The 21,688-nt window shown below is 39.7% G+C and overlaps 1 protein-coding gene across 1 annotated transcript in view; it reads right to left on the bottom strand.

The window, feature by feature from the left end:
• Positions 1 to 21,688, bottom strand: part of UNC5C (unc-5 netrin receptor C) — a 346,592-nt gene that overhangs the window by 100,338 nt on the left and 224,566 nt on the right. The window contains exon 4 of the mRNA XM_063458624.1: positions 18,708 to 18,851. Within this exon, the coding sequence (XP_063314694.1) occupies positions 18,708 to 18,851 (144 nt within the window). The remainder of the gene's footprint in view (positions 1 to 18,707; positions 18,852 to 21,688) is intronic.

Here is a 21,688-nt window from a genome sequence, read left to right as displayed (position 1 = left end):
CAGAGACACACTCAGCGGAAGACATACATACACACTCACTTACAAAACATACACTCTCACTGACAAACACACACTCACTAACAGACATCAAACAGACTCACTAACACACACACAAACACACTCAGTAACAGACACACACAGTAACAAACTCACTAGCAGACACACACACTCTAACACAAACACCAACACTCACACTCACACTCACACTCACACACACACTAACACACACACTAACACACACACACACTTACACTCACACACACTTACACTCACACACACTAACACTCACACACACTTACACTCACACACACTAACCCCTAACACACACTAACACTCACACACACACTAACACTAACACACACACACACACACACTAACACACACACACACACTAACACTCACACACACTTACACTCACACACACTTACACTCACACACACTAACACTCACACACACTAACACTCACACACACACACTAACACTAACACACACACACACACACACTAACACACACACACACACACTTACACTCACACACACTAACACTCACACACACTTACACTCACACACACTTACACTCACACACACTTACACTCACACACACTTACACTCACACACACTAACCCCTAACACACACTAACACTCACACACACACTAACACTAACACACACACACACTAACACACACACACACACACACACACACACTTACACTCACACACACTAACACTCACACACACTTACACTCACACACACTAACACTCACACACACTTACACTCACACACACTAACACTCACACACACTTACACATGTTTTTTTTAATTTAATCCCCCCAGCCTCCCTAGCTTTTGGAGTGCTGAGGGGATTCCCTGGGGTCCAGTGGTGCTGCTGGGCTCCTAGGCGGGCAGTGAGGCTGGCCGGTGCGCGAGGGAGCACTCTCCCCTGAGTGCTTCCTCTTCAGCTCCCTCGCGCGCCGCGTAGGGATGGCGGCGCCGGAAGATGACGTCATCTTCCGGCTCCGGTATCAGTGTGGTGCGCGAGGGAGCTGAAGAGGAAGCACTCAGGGGAGAGTGCTCCCTCGCGCACCGGCCAGCCTGACTGCCTGCCGGGTGTAAGCAGGGCCAGCCTCGGGGGGCCCTGAGGTGGCCGGCTCCTGGGCCCCCCAGGAGAAGAGGCTGGCCCAGTGGGCACATACAGGGTCGCAGGGGCGGCCAGGCCCCCTGGTGGGCCGGGCCCGGTCGCAGCCGCGACCCCTGCGACCCTGGTATGTACGCCATTGCATAAAACTGGAAAAAAGGAATCACCAATCCTTAAAGAACAAAGGGGAAAAAACACTGTGGCCTGTAGTGTCAGTATCCAGAAGCTAAAAACCTCATATATCAAAGATAAAATACAAATACAAGTGGAAAAATTCCAAATATTAATGAGCAAGTCCGATTCATACTATAAAAGTCCTAAGATATATAGCATAAGAATCCCTACCCTGCTTGTGAAAACAACACAGGGCTAGTGGTACTGATGACAGATAGTATACTTTTATAACAAATATAAAATATATGAGACAATCTTATAGAACAAAGCAAGTCAGTATGTGGAACTGATTCTAAATAACATATAGGATATGAAGAATGTGCTCTTTAATAATTAACTGCTTGAAAATATAAATCCAAATAGTATATTTATTAGAAATCCTTCAAATAGTATAGCATATTAAAATCTAAGTAAAGTAAAATAGCCAGTCTATAGGTAATGGATAAAGCAAAGTAACCTTAAGTCCAGAACCTGTTGGACGAGCATTGTAGGAGTGAAGGTGTTGTCTGTACCCTACCCGCCGGTGAGGACGGCGTGCGTGTCACAGTGCGTTCCACCTCAGACCTCACATCGAGGTGTTCACTCAGGTTTCACGGGGTGATGTTCTAAGTAACTACGGGGACGGCAGCAGCAGGAATACTTGCTAAGAGATCCTTACCGATAGCGGCTGAATCAGCTCAGTGCATGTCTTACGCGTTTCGTAGGAATTCTGCCCTACTTCTTCAGAGAGTGCATGAGCTGTCTGAGGTATGACAATCCAGTGTTTTCCCACCTAGAAAAGAGTATGTTCTGTTCCAAAAGGCATGCAAGCAACCCCAATGTGAGAATATCATGTTTCATTGTTGTGCCCAGTGCCCTGAGATTTGTGTTCACAGTGCAATTGTGTGTAATATTTCACTCACATTGCACTTATTGGTGCTCTTTTCCTGATGTCCCCAGGATCAGGACCAAGATAGCAAACCCAGGATGCGCTAAATCAGACTGTCCTTCCAGATCCGAGATTATTGACAGCTGCAGAGACATCAATTAAAAGGACACTCTAGGCACCCATACCACTTCTGCCCATTGGAGTGGTCTGGGTGCCATCTCCCACTACTCTTAACCCTGCAAGTGTAATTATTGCAGTTTTTTGTAAACTGCAATAATTACCTTGCAGGGTTAACTCCACCTCTAGTGGCTGTCTACTAGACAGCCATTAGAGGGCCTGTTTTCACCCCTTCAGCAACATGGGATTGGGGGGTGGGAGGGAGAGGGGGCCTGCAGTGCCAGGAGAACTGATTATTTTCCTGGCACTGGTGTTTCCCTCTAATTTACACAGGGGATTAACATTTACTGAGAAGCTGACAGTGGGTCAATGTAAGCAGGAACAGTCTGCAGTACTTTGCACCTATTTTGCCCGATAAACCCTATGAGAGAGCAGTAGCTTTTTCCTCTCTCATCTGTCTCACCTTTTGAAAGTAGAAAATCTGGAGTTTGAGGCTAATGTGAAATGATTTTGCATTTTGTTTCCACATGTCAGTAAATAACACTTTCGGACGAACATATATGTTTACGATTGCGTTTGGGGTCGGCAGGATGGAAAGAAAGAAAGAAAAATACTTTTTATTATAACTCGAAGTTTACAAGCAAGAGTAAGAAAGTCCAAGTGGTATCGAGACATCCACTAAATGCTAATTAGATTTCCAGAGGAAAGTATGTGTTTAACCTACTAATGCATGCTACTGATTTACACAAAGAGGTTGTGGCCTTTGACCTGTAATTTACATCAGAGAATCACTGACATCAGATACAGAGACTTTAAAGCTCCCATTCATTATGATCACATGATCTGAGCAATACATCCTGGGGTGCAGAAACCCAATCTCTCTTCCTGTCTACATTTTTGATGGTTTGATGACACATGGGATGCAGCATCTGGATTACATACTTATAGCCAGTACATAAGTAACAGTTTTACAGCCTTCAAGCAATAAATGTGTTTTAGTATAGTGAAGGTTTTGTTGTGGTAACATCAACTCCAAGAGGCTACTTAAATAAACAGTTAAGTGATGTTTTCTAAGTGGAACGTAACTCAAAATACAATTTTTTCAGATTACTGTAGGTATACCATTTCTGGAAGAAATGAGTTAAAGTATATGGTTTTCTTCCTTATAATAATATTAGCTTTGTAGCTTTGTAAACTGTCACACAGTAGTCCATGTCTTTCTAAACAATGAAAGGGTTACTATAAGTCTTTTCCAAAAAATGTTTTTATACTTTGTATTGCCCTATTTGGCACCAGTATGGTAATATAAAGTACCAAAATCACTAACAGAACTAAAAGCACTAAAATAATTTTAGCTTGAAGAAACCCATGGTTCATTTGGTTTAACTCTTCAAAACGGAAGTCTAGGACTGCCGCTGGTTGGCACCACTTACATAGTTACATAGTTACATAGTTACATAGCTGAAAAGAGACTTGCGTCCATCAAGTTCAGCCTTCCTCACATTTGTTTTTTGCTGTTGATCCAAAAGAAGGCAAAAAAAAAACCCAGTTTGAAGCACTTCCAATTTTGCAACAAGCTAGGAAAAAAAATCCTTCTTGACCCCAGAATGGCCCAGAACCACTGATTGACTTAGAGTGTTCAGCTGATGCTTTCAGCCGATCAGTGGCTTCTCATTCATAAAAATGAGAAAAATATGTGCGTTTCTCAACACTATCAGTGGCATCTCTAACTGGACCTAACAGTCTTTCTTCAAACAGCTGTTGGAGTCTGCAGAGCAATCTGGCAATTTAGACTTTGGCATTAAATCATTTGTGAACAGTTAAACACCTAAAGGTAGATCATAACAGCTCCTCCTGGCACCATAACATCTTCATTTTGATTAAGCTGCTATGGTGTCCATAGTGTTTTTTTTAAATAGAGTTGTTTTGGAGTATAGTTAATGCCTCTGCAGCCTAACTGCTCAGTTCTCTGCCAGTAAATCACTTTGTTTATGCAGTCATAGTCACACCTAGCCTGCATGTGACCTACTCAGTCTCCCTATACATTTCCTGTAAAAAAAATCTAATGCTTGAACTTATTTTATGTCTATATATCATATATATATAATGTCATACTAAGTGTATGTCTATATATTATATATATAATGTCATACTAAGTGTATTTTTATATTAATATGTACATATATTAATATAAAATACACTTATAATTAAATTACACACGTGTATATATATATAATATATAATAACTATATATATTGTATATATATTATTATAAAATACAAATAAAAAGTAATTTAAATTAAATTAAAACATGTAAAAATAATAATAAAAATTAAAAAAATACATCTATATGACATTTTATTCTAACTGTATTTTGATAGTAATATATATATTTATATCAAAATACAATTAGAATGAAATTGTATATATATCTATGTATTTATAAATAAATAAAAAATAATACAAGATATACATGTCCATATACAAAATTACATAAATAATTATATAAATATACACGTAGACTTCAAATATATAAATATGCATATATATTTAAATTCTACATGCGTATTTATGTAATATTTTTACATAATTAAGTAATTTTATTGATTGCAATTTGAGGAACCTGCCTACCAACCCAGGCCAAATGTCCAGAGAATTTAATTTGCTAGCACTGTATTTTACCCTGTAACTTTCTATGACACCCTTAAACCTGTACATGAGGGGTACTGTTTTACTCGGGAGACTTTGCTGAACACAAATATTAGTGTTTCAAAACAGTAAAACATCACAGCGATGATATTGTCAGTGAAAGTGACTTTATTTTGCATTTTTCACATACAAACAGCACTTTTACTGATGATATAATTGTTGTAATACGTTTGCCTGTTTTGAAACACTAATATTTGTGTTCAGCAAAGTCTCCCGAGTATAACAGTACCCCCCATGTACAGGTTTTATAGCGTTTTTGAAAGTTACAAGGTCAAATATATGGGTCAAATATTTTCACATTGAAAATGGCCAGGTTGGTTATGTTGCCTTTGAGAGCGTATGGTAGCCCAGGAATGAGAATTACCCCCATGATGGCATACCATTTGCAAAAGAAGACAACCCAAAGTATTGCAAATGGGGTATGTCCAGTCTTTTTTAGTAGCCACTTAGTCACAAACACTGGCCAAAGTTAACGTTCATCTTTGTTTTTTGCATTTTTAACACACAAACAAATATTTTGCCCAACAAATATGAACGCTAACTTTGGCCAGTGTTTTCGACTAAGTGGCTACTAAAAAAGACTGGACATACCCCATATTGAATACCCTGGGTTGTCTACTTTAAAAAAAAAAAATGTAGATGTGGGGTGTTATTCAGAGATTTATGACAGATAATAGTGTTACAATGTCACTATTGATACATTTTATATATGTATGTTTTGAAACCGCAATATCCTGCTTGTACCTATAGCCCTATAACTTGCAAAAAAGGCAAAAAAGCATGTAAACACTGGGTATTTTTAAACTCAGGACAACATTTTGAATCTATTTAGCAGTTTTTTTCATTTGCTTTTGTAGATGAGTAAAATATTTTTCAAGTAAAAGTAAAAAAAAACATGTATTTTTTCAATTTTACATCTTTTTTTTTATATTTTTTTAAATTAAATTACATGGGATTATATAAATAATGGTATGTAAAGAAAGCCCCTTTTGTCCTAAGAAAAACAATATATCATTTGTATAGGAACAGTAAATGAGAGAGCGGAAAATTACAGCTAAACATAGACACCACAAAAGTGTAAAAAGAGGCCTGGTCGCAAATGTGCAAAATTGCAAAAACAGTCCAGTCCTTAAGGGGTTAAGGAATGATGTTCAAAGGATTTCAATAGGGAAGTTACACTGTAAAGTACAATATAGAAACAACCTTACAAAATGCATGTATGTGTCCCTTTAATTATCCACACAGTATTATTTTATAAATGCAGCACATCTTTTTATCAGATGAATAATATACAAACACATAAGTTCAAGGATTTTGCTGGCATCACAAAATAATAATAATAAACAATATTCAGAAATCAACTTATTGTCTGCCACCCACCAACTACACAGGCATAAAAATCACAACAATTCCTTATACAGTTACCAATGGGCGTTTTTTTTCTTTCTAAAAATGCTTTGGTTTGCCTTGATCCCTTTGGTGTGAAATTATATCCCAAAAGCAAGCAATAATTAAACAGAATTTAAATCATTTTGATGAATTCCCTGCGGGTGTTAAAAATATCTGGAAAGGTATTTCGTGGCATGTTGCTGACCTTCTATTAAATAAATATAAGCATCTTCTGCTGCAGACACATTTTTCACAGATTCAAATTACTCCTCAGTTAATTCTATTACATGCTCAATGAACAGGGATGTTCAATATTTTTTTTTTTCTGTTTTAATGGACTTTAGTACTGGAGTACTGGCTCTATGGAGGGTGAAATCTTTTTTTATTTTTTTATTTTTTTTTAATCCTGCTTTGCAATAGCTGAAGATCAGAGAAAAAGCTAAGTTTTGGAGTATGATAAACCATGCTAATTATGTCATCACGCTGAAGTACAGTTTGTGCAGAAAGACAGCGATTTTGCCATTATCGTACAAGGAACTGCTGTGAATGTAAATGTTCCATTTTTAGAACAAATTAGTCTTAATTTTTTCATACTTATTAAAAATGAAGAATAGTTTGCAAGTCATAATAAAACTCTTTCTCACAAATTGTGGGAACTACAAGAATTTTAACTTTATTTTCTCCTACCTTTTTTCTCATTCTTACTAATGAGCAAGAACTTTGGCATTTTAATACCACGATTTATGAAATGTAGACTATATGAACATATTTCTAAATGGTAAGTAAAGCCAGATTTCACACATTTTTTATTTCTTGGACACGATACTAACCTTCTCAATTAACAGGCATAGGTAGTTTTAAAAAATAAAATACTTACACATTTACAAATATATATATATATGTATATATATATATATATATATATATATAAATATATATATATATATATATATAAATATATACACACACACAACATACAAGATCCAGCGCACTTGCTTATTCACCAAACACCAATTTCAAGACTCACAGATTGTATTAGTTTTCTTTAAAAACACCTCACCTAGGCAAAATATAATGGGGTTTAGTTACATTATATGATCATATATTGCATAAGCCTGCCACAACGTCAATGTACCCCATTCCTGGCAGGTCCTACTCTAACAGCCTTATGTCTGCTCTTATGAAATTAACCCACTTACTTACTTACACACAGTGGTGTGTCCTGGTTTTGTGCTGCCCTAGGCAGACACAGACATTCACTAACAGACACTCACTAACAGACACACACACACACTCACTAACAGACACACATTAACTACCAGACACACACACATTAACACACTCACATTTTTTTTTTAAATTAATCCCCCCAGCCTCCTTACCTTTGGGAATGCCCCCTGAGCTCTCTGCTCAGCTCCCTCACGCACCGCAGAGTGATGCCGGGAGCCGGAATGCTCCTGGCATCACTCTGCGGTGCGCGATGGAACTGAGCAGAGAGCTCATTAATCAGTGCTCCCTCGCCAGCGCCGCCCACCCAACCGACCGCCTGCCTGGCTTGTCAGTTAGCCGCCAGGCTAACAACACATTTGCCTGGGCATTTGGGGGGGGGGGCGGCTTTTTTTTCCGCCCCCTGGAAAGTGCCGCCCAAGGCAAACGCCTTGTTTGCCTCGCGGCTAATATGTCCCTGCTTACATATACATGTGGGAAAGTCCTGATTTCAGTGTACTGTTCTGCCACCCCTTAAGATTTTGCAGATGCATAATATTTATTTATATATTTATTTATATATTTAGGTCTCCTCACTCCTGCCCCCTCCCCACATTCTCTAACAACATCAGTGGTTTTAAGTGTTAAACTCTGTAATTTTGATCAGTATTGCTTCAGACATGAGGAAGACAGGGAAACTCTTGAATGCTTGTCTTTTAATAATTATGTTATCCCAATAAAACTGGTATTATTGCATTCTGCAATATGCTGGTTATTTTGGCATTTTATATAAGATTGCATGTAATTGTGTTTTGAGAGTTTATATACAAGTTCTCAAGGTTATTTTAAAAAAAAATTCTCAACATATTAAAAATGTTTTATTTTATAGGTCTTTGCAATTTAACAAATAAAAATGTGTCTCTGATGATACATGCTTATTATACATTTTAAACAAATATAATTATTAATTAGATGTCATGAAAAGGAGACCACTCAAAATAGGGATTGAAATCGTATGTTTTAATTAGTTTCTTGAAAGCATGAGGAGCCAATTAGTTCATTTACAACAGAATAATGAACACAAATCTGAGAGCTGTCTTGCAATCAATGTCTTGCTCATGGGAAATAATCTCTATATCATTTATTGGACAATGTACTGACTGAAGAAATGTGCAATGGGAAAAAAACACTTTAACACAACTTTATGTTGCCTTGGACAAAATAGTTTCTGAACAATGCAAACATTAGTATATGTTAAATCTTCACATTAATGTTCAGTTTTTATGACTTTCTGATGTCAATGTTGAGGATATTGAGTTTATGTATTTCGTAATGTAATAGAAACATAGTTTAAATAAGTAATTTTAAAAAGGTGGCTATGTTTTTGTATTAAAAGATAACTTTTATGCCAGAGATACTTTTGTTCTTTTACTAAATCCCTTCAAACCTTCAGACGCCTACAAGCTTTTACACAAACGTACAGTGTACTGGAGACACAAAAGAGCGAGGACAATTGTTATGCCGTAATGAAAACTGAATATTCACATTTAAAACAATGGACGTACAAAAATACAGGTAACCATAAAGTGTCTACAATGTTATGTGAATGTAACCACAGCAACCCAAGCTTGTATAAATGTTTTAACTGAACGTGTCGTAAGGCTTCACCTGCAAAAACAAACAATAAAAAAAAAAACAATAAAAAAAAACAATGGGAGTGATAATATAATGTTTCTTTATATAATGTTAATCTTTTATAAGGGAATATATATATACTTTAACTTGTCCAGCCGATATATACATCTACGGGATACTGCTCTCTCCTGGTGCTCCTAATACCTCTAACAGCGCTCTTTCAGTGTTTCTTTCTCTGATTCTGCCTCTTCCCTCCAACCACTTTCTGTCGGTGTTACCCAAGGTTTAGTCCTTGGTCCCCTACTGTTCTCTATCTATACTGCCTCCCTTGGTAAACTCATCAGCTCCTTTGGCTTCCGTTATCATTTCTATGCAGATGGCATGCAAATCTACCTGTCCCCTCGTGCTCTCTCTCCGCCCATCTTGACTCGTGTCTCTGACTGCCTCTCTCGCTTGAAAAAGACCTTTGTTGGTCGAAACGTTGCTTGGCGTTGCATTTTTTCCTAACAAATCTGCATACGGTTTCAATTTGGAGTGCCTGTGGTCCTTTCTTCTTTCTGACTGCCTCTCTGTGATTTCCAACTGGATGGCTGCTCACTTCCTTAAACTCAACCTGTCCAAAACAGAACTTCTGGTCTTTCCTCCCTCAAGTGTTACTCACTCCCGTGTCTCCCTCCCTCCAAGTCAACGGCGCTACCATCACCTCTACCTCGCAGACTCGCTACCTGGGTGTTCTTTTTGACTCCAACCTCTCCTTCACCCCTCATGTCCAATCAATCGCCAAATCCTGTAGTTTCCATCTCAAAAACATAGCGCGCATCTGCCCCTATTTAATGCCAGATGCGGCTAAGGTGCTGGTCTATGCTTTTGTTATCTCTTGCCTTGACTACTGCAATTCCCTTCTCAGTGGTCTTACGTGTTCCCAGATTGCACCGCTGTAATCTATAATGAATGAGGCGGCTAGGCTTATTTTCCTGTCCGCTTGCACCTCCCACGCCTCCCAGCTCTGTCAGTCCCTGCATTGGCTTTTCAGTTAGATATAGGGCTCAATTTAAAATTCTGGTGCTTGCTTAAAAGTCCCTACATAATGCTGCTCCAACCTACCTATCCTCCCTAATAGACAAGTATGTCCCGTCAAGGCCCCACGCTCTGCCAAAGATCTACATATATCCTCTGTCCGTACTCCCACCTCTAATGCTAAGATTTCTCCAGGGCTGCACCTCCTCTGTGGAACTCCCTTCCCTTCTCCATTAGACTTTCACCCAGTTTCCACTCATTCAAAAAATCATTGAAAACTCACTTCTTCAAGAAAGCATATCAATTAAACTGTTTTTATCCCCCATCCCCCATGACTCCTATCCTGCAACTGTCAAAATTACCTACTAAGCCTTCAGTGAATACTTTTCTAACAACCTACTTCGTACCCCTACTTTTACCCTTTGTGTCACTATGTCCCACTCCCTCTAGAATGTAAGCTCATTGAGCAGGGCCTCCACCTCTCTGTTCCTGTACGTTCAGTTGTCTGGTTACAATTAAATGTCTGTTAGTCCACCCATTGTACAGCGCTACGGAATCTGATGGCGCTATATAAATAATGAAATTAAAATAAATAAAAAAAGTAAATATAATAAAATATATATATTTAAAAAAATTACATAAATATATGAAATTTTATTCTAAGTGTATTTTGATATTAATATATATATATATATATATATATATATAACAAAATACACTTAGAATGAAATTATATATATATATATATATATGTATATATAAATAAATAAAAATAATATGCGATATATATATATATATATAAATCCATATACAAAATTACATAAATAATTTCATAAATATACACGTAGACTTTAAATATATAAATATGTATATATATTTAAATTATGTGTGCATATTTATGTAGTATTTTTACATAATTAGGTAATTTTATTGATAGCAATTTGAGGGACCTGCCTGTCAACCCAGGCCGAAAGTCCAACAAATTTAATTTGCTAGCACTGTATTTAACCCTGTAACTTTCTATGACACCCTAAAACCTGTACATGGGGGTTACTGTTTTACTCTGGAGACTTCGCTGAACACAAATATTTGTGTTTCAAAACAGTAAATCATATCACAGTGATGATATTGTCAGTGAAAGTGACGTCTTTTGCATTTTTAATATACAAACGGCACTTTCACAGATGATATTGTTGTGATACATTTTACTGTTTTGAAACACTTATATTTGTGTTCAAAAAAGGCTTCCGGGTATAACAGTAGTCACCATGTACAGGTTGTATAGTGTTTTTTAAAGTTACAGAGTCAAATATAAGGGTAAAAATGTTTTACATTAAAATTTGCCAGGTTGGTTATGTTGCCTTTGAGAGTGTATGGTAGCCCAGGAATGAGAATTACCCCCATGATGGCATATAATTTGCAAAAGTAGACAACCCAAGGTATTGCAAATGGGGTATTTTCAGTCTTTTTTAGTAGCCACTTAGTCACAAACATTGGCCAAAGTTAACGTTCATCTTTGTTTTTTGCATTTTTAACACACAAACAAATATTTTGCCCAGTGTTTGTGACTAAGTGGCTACTAAAAAAGACTGGACATACCCCATATTGAATACCCTGGGTTGTCTACTTTAAAACAATATGTACATGTGAGGTGTGATTCAGAGATTTATGACAGATAGTGTTACAATGTCAATATTGATCAATTTTAGCAGTTTTTTCATTAGCTTTTGTAGATAAGTAAAAGATTTTTCAAGTAAAAGTCAAAAAACATGTTTTTTTTGCCATTGTTCACCATATTTTTTACTTTTTTAAAACTAAATTGTATGACATGATACATATAATGGTATGTAAAGAAAGCCCTTCTTGTACTGAAAAAAAAAAAACTTGTATTTGAGCAGTAAATGAGAGAGAGGAAAATTACAGCTGTATACAAACCAAAAAAGTGTTAATGCCGGTCCTGAAGGAGTTAAATGTAACCAGTCTAGCATGGCTTGATTTAGCTTAACATTATAAATAACAAATAGACTCAGCTGCTGTACAAAGCTTGGATATATTATACGACATAATTGATTTATTTAGGTTAATGGTCACATGATCCCCTTCCACAGAGTAAAATGAAGGTTACTTTAGAGCTGTAAAAATTGCTGCACTTTACAAATAATAATTTAACACTAGTTACAGTACGTGTGCATTATGCTAAATTGCAAACCAGATTTTTACACTCTGTTTTCCATTTATAGAAAGCAGTTTTGCAGTAATACAGTCATAATCCTAACAAAAACATATATAATCATGACAATTCACAATCTATTTTTGTCACACCTACTGTGTGTCAAAAATAGTGTTTGCTTCTATGTTCAATTTCATAGTCTATAAAATATTAAAAGATAATAGGTACAATACTGCTGTATTTCTGTCATTGACTAAGCAAAATGTTTTTTTTTATATTTTTTTTTATAATTCTATTTATTAAAATCGTATCAAAGGTTTTTTTTTTATCCTATATTTATGTTCTAGCTATGCATCAACTGTTTGAAATAAATATTATCCTAGCAATTTTAAAGCATGCTTGGCAGTGATTTGTATCTCTTTCTTTTATTGTTGTTTCTTTGTATTCTTCCTGTTTTTGTTTGTTTTGTAATCATAGTATTGTTTTGGTCTTTTGTTTTATTCCATTTTATGTTCAGTTTATTATTGTTGTGTATCTGGTCTTTGTATTTGAATTTAGGATTCTGTTTTAGCATCACATTTTTGCTTATACTTTTTGGAACCTCTCAATTGTTTGTTTGTCTATAGTTTTATCTTAACATTCAATTGAAGAAAAAGAGGGGGTATGACGACGTAATTTTTTTCAGTTATTTGTTAAAAAAAAAGTTAATAATTAACTGTTGTTACAATTGTTTTTCAATTGTCATATAAATCCTTTATTGAACTCATATTCTTCAAGTTGATATACATGGGTTAGTTTATGTTGGGTTTGTGTGCAACCACTTCTCAATAAAATGTAATAAAATAAAATACATGATTGGTAGTGAAGGGGCTAACAATCCACTGGGCATTCCATAATGCCATGAAAAGTTTTAACAAGAAACTACCATATTTATCGGCGTATAACACGCACCGGCGTGTAACACGCACCTCATTTTTAGAAAGAAATTCCAGGAAATGTCCCCCCTCCCATAGTATCCCCCCCCCTCATCCCATAGTATTCCCCCCTCATCCCATAGTGTTCCCCCCTCATCCCATAGTGTCCCCCCCTTTCCATAGTATTCCCCCCCTTTCCATAGTATTCTCCCCCCTCCCCTAGTATTCTCCCCCCTCCCCTCCCATAGTATTCTCCCCCCCTCCCCTCCCATAGTATTCTCCCCCCCTCCCCTCCCATAGTATTCTCCCCCCCTCCCCTCCCATAGTATTCTCCCCCCCTCCCCTCCCCTCCCATAGTATTCTCCCCCCCTCCCCTCCCATAGTATTCTCCCCCCTCCCCTTCCATAGTATTCTCCCCCCCTCCCCTCCCATAGTATTCTCCCCCCCTCCCCTCCCATAGTGTACTTCCCCCCCCTCTTCCCCCCATAGTGTACTTCCCCCCCTCCCCTCCCCTCCCATAGTGTACTTCCCCCTCCCCTCCCCTCCCATAGTGTACTTCCCCCTCCCCTCCCCTCCCATAGTGTACTTCCCCCTCCCCTCCCCTCCCATAGTGTACTTCCCCCTCCCCTCCCCTCCCATAGTGTACTTCCCCTCCCCTCCTCCCCTCCCCTCCCATAGTGTACTTCCCCTCCCGTCCCATAGTGTACTTCCCCTCCCCTCCCATAGTGTACTTCCCCCTTCCATAGTGTACTTCCCCTCCCATAATTACTTACCTGTCCTGAAGCGTGGGCCGGCTTCACAGCTTGCACCGCGGTACAGGAACTTTAATTTCATGTTCCGGTTTCCGGCGGGACTGAAAGGAAGTGTGCACACTATTGTGCACACTTCCTTTCAGTCCCGCCGGAAACCGGAACATGAAATTAAAGTTCCTGTACCGCGGTGCAAGCTGTGAAGCCGGCCCACGCTTCAGGGCAGGTAAGTAATTATGGGATATCGGCGTATAACACGCACCCGCGATTTTTCCCCTATTTTCAGGGGAAAAAAGTGCGTGTTATACGCTGATAAATACGGTACATAGATTAGAAGCTCACATCTCCCCAATAGTATGTTTGCTGTATAAACTAAAATTTAAAATTCAGGAAATTCGGGAATTTCCTGGAAGTCATAGTTTTGACCGACCGTGCACATGGTCCTATGCCCAACATACAGTTCCAGGGAAATCAGTGCTAACAGTCGGTCAAGTTCAGTAGTCTTTTACAGGTTTCCCTGCAGGGTTTGGCAAGCAGGCCCCTCCAAGTACAAGTGGCGAGGTTACTTTCGCCACATCAACAATTTAGGAAATGATGTCACTTGCAGGATTCAGTGCTCTTTGCAGGGTCCTAGTGCATATAGGGCAAAGGCATCTAATGATGCACTCACACTATACTTTTTGGGTTCGAAGGTGTCCCCAAATGTGGGAAACCTAGGAACAAAGGCCTCAATATGATATTTTTGTATAAGCATTTCAAATCATTTAACATGTTTGGATCAACTTTTCAAATTATTTAATATAAATGTTAAATATTAATGCATTTGAAAAGCTTATTTCCCTCTTTCCCCCATGGGTAAGCATAAACACATTTTACAGGTTTAACATTGTGGTCTCTCGTTTCACCTGTGTACATTTTACAAAACATACAGAAATAGCTGCTAGGTGGTAGATCTGTGTCAAATCAAGTGGTGACTCTGTTTCAATCGCTGGTTCACCAGGTAAAATATGGAGGTTTTAAATGTGTGATTTATCTCCCACAAATCCTCTCAAAATGGAAAGAACAGAGGACTGAGCTGTAAAAACTGAAAATGGTTCTTGTACCAACAAAATATATGGGAAATTCTGGGAACAGATGAAGCGTAAAAAGTCAACAGCATGTTTCTGAAATTCTAAACATTGGAAAAACATAAGCCTGCATCCAAAATCCAAGGCAATGTTTAAAATTCAAAATGTCAACATAAGACTTTCAATGGATGCCGTGTTCAGTGGATAAAAAGTACTTCATAAAAAAACAGCATGTAAAAGTGAAATGTGGACTGTATTTACTTGGCATTAGCCCGCCGGGTACCAGTGGGTGAAGGGGTAGAAACACTTTGGAATTAAGAAATTTAAGGAACATTAATTCATTCTAATCACATCTTATGCTGGGTATCTGTGTTATGTTTAATCTCTTTTCAACATTCAGACAAACTGAAAGGAGAAGAAGGGTGCCTGTGATGCCCAAATGTGCTCATTCTGCACCTTCCATAGAACTATTCGTGCGCCAGTTTGGAAGAATACCAAAAATTATTTTTCAGATAGACATTATTTTAATGGAATTCACACAAAATGTGTGAAATTGATCCTTAGATTGTGAAGCAGTGGAGTTTTTAGTGTACTTTTCTAAAAATATCACAAATTTTATGCCCCTAATAATTTAAAGGGAAACTCCAGTGCCAGAAAAACGATCCGTTTTTCTGGCACTGGAGGGTCCCTCTCCCTCCCACCCACCAATCCCCGGTTACTGAAGGGGTGAAAACCCCTTCAGTGACTTACCTGGGACAGCGGCGATGTCCCTCGCCGCTGTCTCCGCCTCCACGACGCTCCTCCTAGTGATTACGTCGGCCGGTGGGCGAGACTAATCTCGCTCACCGGCCGAGGAGACCTAATGCGCATGCGCGGAAATTCCGCGCATGCGCGGAAATTCCGCGCATGCGCATTACGTCTCTCCATAGGAAAGCATTGAAAAATCATTTCAATGCTTTCCTATGGGGTTTTGAGCGACGCTGGAGGTCCTCACACAGCGTGAGGACGTCCAGCGACGCTCTAGCACAGGAAACCAGTGCTAGAACCCAGGAAGTGACCTCTAGTGGCTGTCTAATAGACAGCCACTAGAGGTGGAGTTAACCCTGCAATGTAAATATTGCAGTTAATGAAAAACTGCAATAATTACACTTGCAGGGTTAAGGGTAGTGGGAGTTGGCACCCAGACCACTCCAATGAGCAGAAGTGGTCTGGGTGCCTGGAGTGTCCCTTTAATGAATGATTTCATATACTCTTTTTGTTGGCACTCACTGAAAAAATGGATTATAAAAACTGTTTTACAGACTGTAGCTATGGATATTTAGGTGAATTAAATGACAGTGCACAATACGTGTTCTATGATGGAAACCTTTGATTGAAAAACATGTTTTAACAAAAAACAATATTACCATTTCCTAGCAGAGACAGAGCAGGTTAAAAAGAATCTATGACTTAAGTGGTAATGGCACATTCATTTTCCTTTGCATTAAATTAAAGTCTGCTTTGGCAAAGATTGGCATTTGATTGAAATGTCAAATGTCCCATGAGTCCCTTCACGTAACCAGTAAATAGACATGTGTGCACACAAAATCAGTGGGAGATGTGGAAAAGTTTTTTCACATAGAGAGAGATGTATATGGAAAAACAGGGGCAGTAACAGAGAGGACAAGGATTAGAGAAAGAACCAGATATAAGATTGTCATTGCATACATATTACATTGGTCCTCCAATTATACAATGATCAGAGATTGATCAGAGGTGAATTTGACATTCCTGATCTGCTGCATACAGGGCCGGTGCAAGGATTTTTGCCGCCCTAGGCAAAAGAAAGATTTGCCGCCCCCCCTCTCACACCCCCTCCCTTAGCGGTCTCTCCTCACCCCCCTCCCCTAGTGGTCTCTCCACCACCCCCTCCCTCCTTTAGTGGTCTCTCCCTCCCCAAGTTCTCCTCAACCCCCCTCCCTGTGTTCTCATCTCCCCCGTGTTCTCCTCTTCTTCTCCCCCGTCTTCTCCTCTTATTCCCCCCTCCCTGTGTTCTGCACTTCTTCCCCCCCTCCCTGTGTTCTCCTCTTCTTCTCCCCCCGTCCCTGTAATCTCTTCTTCTCTCCCCTGTAATCTTCTCTTCTTTCCCCCCCTGTAATCTTCTCCCTCCCCCCCTGTAATTTTCTTTTCTTCTTCCCCCTTCCCTCCCTGTAATCTCTTCTCCTCCCCCTAATCTTCTCTTCTCCCCCCCTCCCTTTAATCTTCTCCACTCCCCCCTCATTCCCTGTAATCTTCTCTTCTTCTCCCTCCAATCTTATCCACTCCCCCTCCCTCCCTGTAATCTTCTCCCCCCTCCCTCCCTGTAATTTTCTTCACTCCCCCCTCCCTACCTGTAATACTCCTCCCCTCCCTCTAATATTCTGCCCCCCTCCCTCTCTCCCTGTAATACTCCCCCCTCCCTCCCTCCCTGTAATACTCTCCCCCCTCCCTCCCTGTAATACTCTCCGCTCTCCCTCCCTCCCTGTAATACTCCCCCTCCCTCCCTCCCTGTAATACTCCCCCCTCCCTCTAATATTCTCCCCCTCTCTCCCTGTAATACTCTCCCCCCTCCCTGTAATATTCTCCCCCCTCCCTCCCTGTAATACTCTCCCCCCGTCCTTCTAATATTCTCCCCCCTCCCTACCTCCCTGTAATACTCTCCCCCCCTCCCTGTAATATTCTCCCCCCCTCCCTCCCTGTAATACTCCCCGCCCTCCCTCTAATATTCTCCCCCCTCCCTCCCTGTAATACTCTCCCCCCTCCCTCCCTGTAATATTCTCCCCCCTTCCTCCCTCCCTGTAATACTCTCCCCCTCCCTCCCTCCCTGTAATACTCTCTCCCTCCCTGTAATATTCTCCCCCTCCCTCCCTGTAGTGCTCTCCCCCTCCCTCCCTGTAATACTCTCTCCCCCCTCCCTCCCTCCCTGTAATACTCTCTCCCCCCCTCCCTCCAATACTCTCCCCCCTCCCTCCCTGTAATATTCTCCCCCCTCCCTCCCTGTAATACTCTCTCCCCCCTCCCTCCCATACTCTCCCCCTCCCCTCCAATCTTCTCCTCACCTCCCCTGTAGCATGGCCGAGCTCCTCTGCGGTCCGCGACCCGGCCGGACTGACAGGAAGTGCACACTGAGAGTGTGCACTTCCTGTTAGTCCGGCCGGGTCGCGGACCGCAGAGGAGCTCGGCCACGCTACAGGGAAGGGGAGGTGAGGCAGTGCAGCAGCCGTCTGAGCACTCTCTACAGAGCGCTCAGGCGGCTGTGGCATTTAAAGGGCCGGCGATGGGGGCGCAGGACGCCCCCTCCTATATGGCGCCCTAGGCGGCTGCCTAGTTTGCCTTATAGGAAGCGCCGGCCCTGGCTGCATATATACAACCAACACTCATGCACAAGATACACACAAAGCAAATTATTAAGATCCCATAAAATGTAGAATCAAATTTGGACTAACGAGTGTAGAAATATAGCAAGGTAAAACATAAAATACATTTTCAAATGAAAATAGTAAATAGATATCACATGGATGCAACAGAAAAACTCACAAGCTATCCGAACATATGCTTTTCTGCTTTTGGTCGTGCCAGCAGAACTCCAAGCAACACACTGGCACCAATAGTCTTCTAATCCGAAAAGTTCTTCCACCTGTTGCCGTGATATTTCGATGCTAACTTCTCGGACAATGAGACCTACAAATAAACAAATGAGAAACTTTAAATGAAACATTTTTATCACATACCTTGCAGAGTGGGAAATGAAGACATATGATTAGAATAGGATCTATAGTAGAGACCAATGGTTGTTTTTCAAACATGTTCTTGTTTCAGTAATGCAAATAAAACAAGTACATTACATCAATTGTGTTTATTAATTACCAAATGCACTTGAAACTCAGCTCTGCTTTGCTGTCAGGGCTCTTTCTACATAAAGAAGGTAATGTTATAGTGCCCCTGTCCTTACTTCTTTATAGGTCCTCCCATATTTGTTATACCAATTAAAGGATTTAATTAACCTTTTTTCCACGTTGAGCCTCCATGTGGACTGCTCACCTCTCCACCTCCCACGATATCATGGAAAAGGCATGGCTTCCTTCACAATGGTTCAATCATATAGGAACACTGGGGACCTGATGCGCGATCAATTCTGTGCATGCATTCAAGTTTGCCTGTAGAAAAGAATTTAATCTATGGTTTCTTATGGGGGTTTCTGTGTCACGTGATAGAGTTTTGCTCGATCAATGCCGCAGGAGCAATTCTAGTAGCTGTCAGTTTTACAGCGACTAGTGGAGGATTTAACCCTTTAACATAAACATTGCAGTTTCTTAAAAATTGCAATATTTTGCTGGGTTGAAAGGACAGGGCCACAGCACCCACACAACTTCATTGGGATGAAGTGGCTTGGGTGACTTAGGGTTCCTTTAACCAGAGAGGATTAAGAATAATAGCTTCTAAATACCTAAATCACGTGTGAGTAAAGCTGCAAAGTCGAGTATTGTTACACAGATTGCCAATTAGCAGGATATGTCATCTATACAGAGATTTGACAATTAGCACTTTGATATGTACATTTTCAAAGTAAGCATTAACCAGCTAACAGAGTTCCAAAGAGGCCAATTAGTTTGATCCTGAATTGCAAGTGTATCGGTTACAAAAACTGCAAGCTAATTAACTGTATCATGGGGAACAATCTCCAAAAAAATTGATAACATATACTAAATATGGAAAAATTACACTGGTACACAGGATCAGTGCTGGCAAGTCTAAACCTACCGAGAAGAATAGGTGGACATTTTCAGTGATAGCTGTTTAATGCCACATAAGGATAGCTGTACAAATTAACATTGAATTGTATAAACACCTCAGTTACCAAGTTTCAAGAAAAACTGCACCCAGGCTCGGATTTATGTGAGCCCCCTACTTTGCCCGCCCACTTATGTGTGTCTGTCAGTGCGTGTATGCATCTGTCAGTGTGTGTCTGAATCATTGTAAAAGGGTCGAAACGTTGCTGCTGTGGTTCTTAATAAAGTACCTGTCTTGAACCAAGGAGTGCCTGGACCTCTATTATTTGATACATTTTTGGAAATCTGGTGTTTGATTCCGGTTCAGCAAGCACCCTGGCTCAGATTTATAGGAGTGAGTGCAGTTCCACACACACACTACTAAATGAATGATTGTATGTGTCTGTCAGATTGTGTCAAATCAGTGAGTGTGTATGTCAGTGTTTCTCTATCTGAGAGTGTGTGCTGGTCCGTGAGTGTGTGTGTCAGTGTGTGTCTGTCAGTCAAAATTCTTCTTAGTTAACAGGAAGAGGTGTGGCTTTGGAATGAAGGGCCAGGTAAATTTAAATTAGGAGGTGCCTGAGATCTGTCATGCCTAGGGCAGCACCAATCCAAAATACACCAATGGCAGAGGGTATTGCAGACAGACTAACAGGCAACCTCCTGGCTAGCCCCCTACTTACAGGACCATGCAGAGAGTATTGGTGAAGTTCTCTCTGCATCGTCCTAGTGCACACTTCACAGTAGGTGTATGTCTAATAATGCATTCGCACTATGCTGCCTGCTGACAGTTCCTTGGTGTCCCCAGATTTTGGAAACTAGGGAACTAAAAAGAAATCAGACTATACTGCCAAAAGCAGGCTTGTTGGGAACCCTGTTGTACTCGCTGTTGATCCTATTTATGTATATATTTCTGTAAAATCTACAGTTTATTGACCAGCATTTTGTTTCTCGTATTGAACTTTTACCAGGAATTGAGAGTCAATAATAATTTAATTTTTTTTTTAAATTGAAGTTTAGGATTTTTAGCTTTTTTACTGGGAAAACTAATCATACAATATCTTAAAAATAATGGACATGGGTTAAATTATGTCTATGAATGTATCCATTGATTTTCCTTTGTTTCCTATTTAATGTATCTGATTTTCTAGCTTCTAATCTAATTTTGTCATTTCCCCTGGTTTCTCTAGAGATATTACTCAGTAATATGCAGTTTTCTTATTTTAATCTTATCTGCAATAGCCCAAGATAGTGATATTCTTTAGTCTCTTAACGCTCCACATGCTTAAAGCATATACTGTAGCCTTTTTAAAAATAAGTGGAAAAAAGAGAGCATAAAAAACATTTGAAGCTATCAGTAGGCCTCAGTATGATTTCTGGATTATTTATTTTTGTTTATTTGGAGCATTTGGTACCAAAACCTACAATCAATCAAAGTTTAAAGAAAATGTAAAATGTGCTGTGTTTATGTACCCCATATCGTCCGTTTCTGGGCCTGCTTTTCATAAATTCCTAATTCTCAAAATGGAATTTAGAAACATACAACAAAATCAACAAGTGATGAAAGCCTCTTCTAAGTTTTTTGTGATTTCTCTGTGTCAACCCCAAGGCTAAAGCCACGATACACTTGGAGCGGTACCTGTACTATGAATGCTCTGGATTGTTTAGGACTGAAAACCAAAAGAAATCAAAAAGCAGAGCAAGTCCTTTGATTTCCATTTAGCCTCACAGAGCTTCCATTCAAAAAGC

Source organism: Pelobates fuscus, chromosome 6, assembly GCF_036172605.1.
Source record: "Pelobates fuscus isolate aPelFus1 chromosome 6, aPelFus1.pri, whole genome shotgun sequence".
NCBI classification, from domain to species: domain Eukaryota; kingdom Metazoa; phylum Chordata; class Amphibia; order Anura; family Pelobatidae; genus Pelobates; species Pelobates fuscus.
Note: the sequence above shows the minus strand (reverse complement) of the source record. Positions and strands in the feature narration are given on the sequence as shown.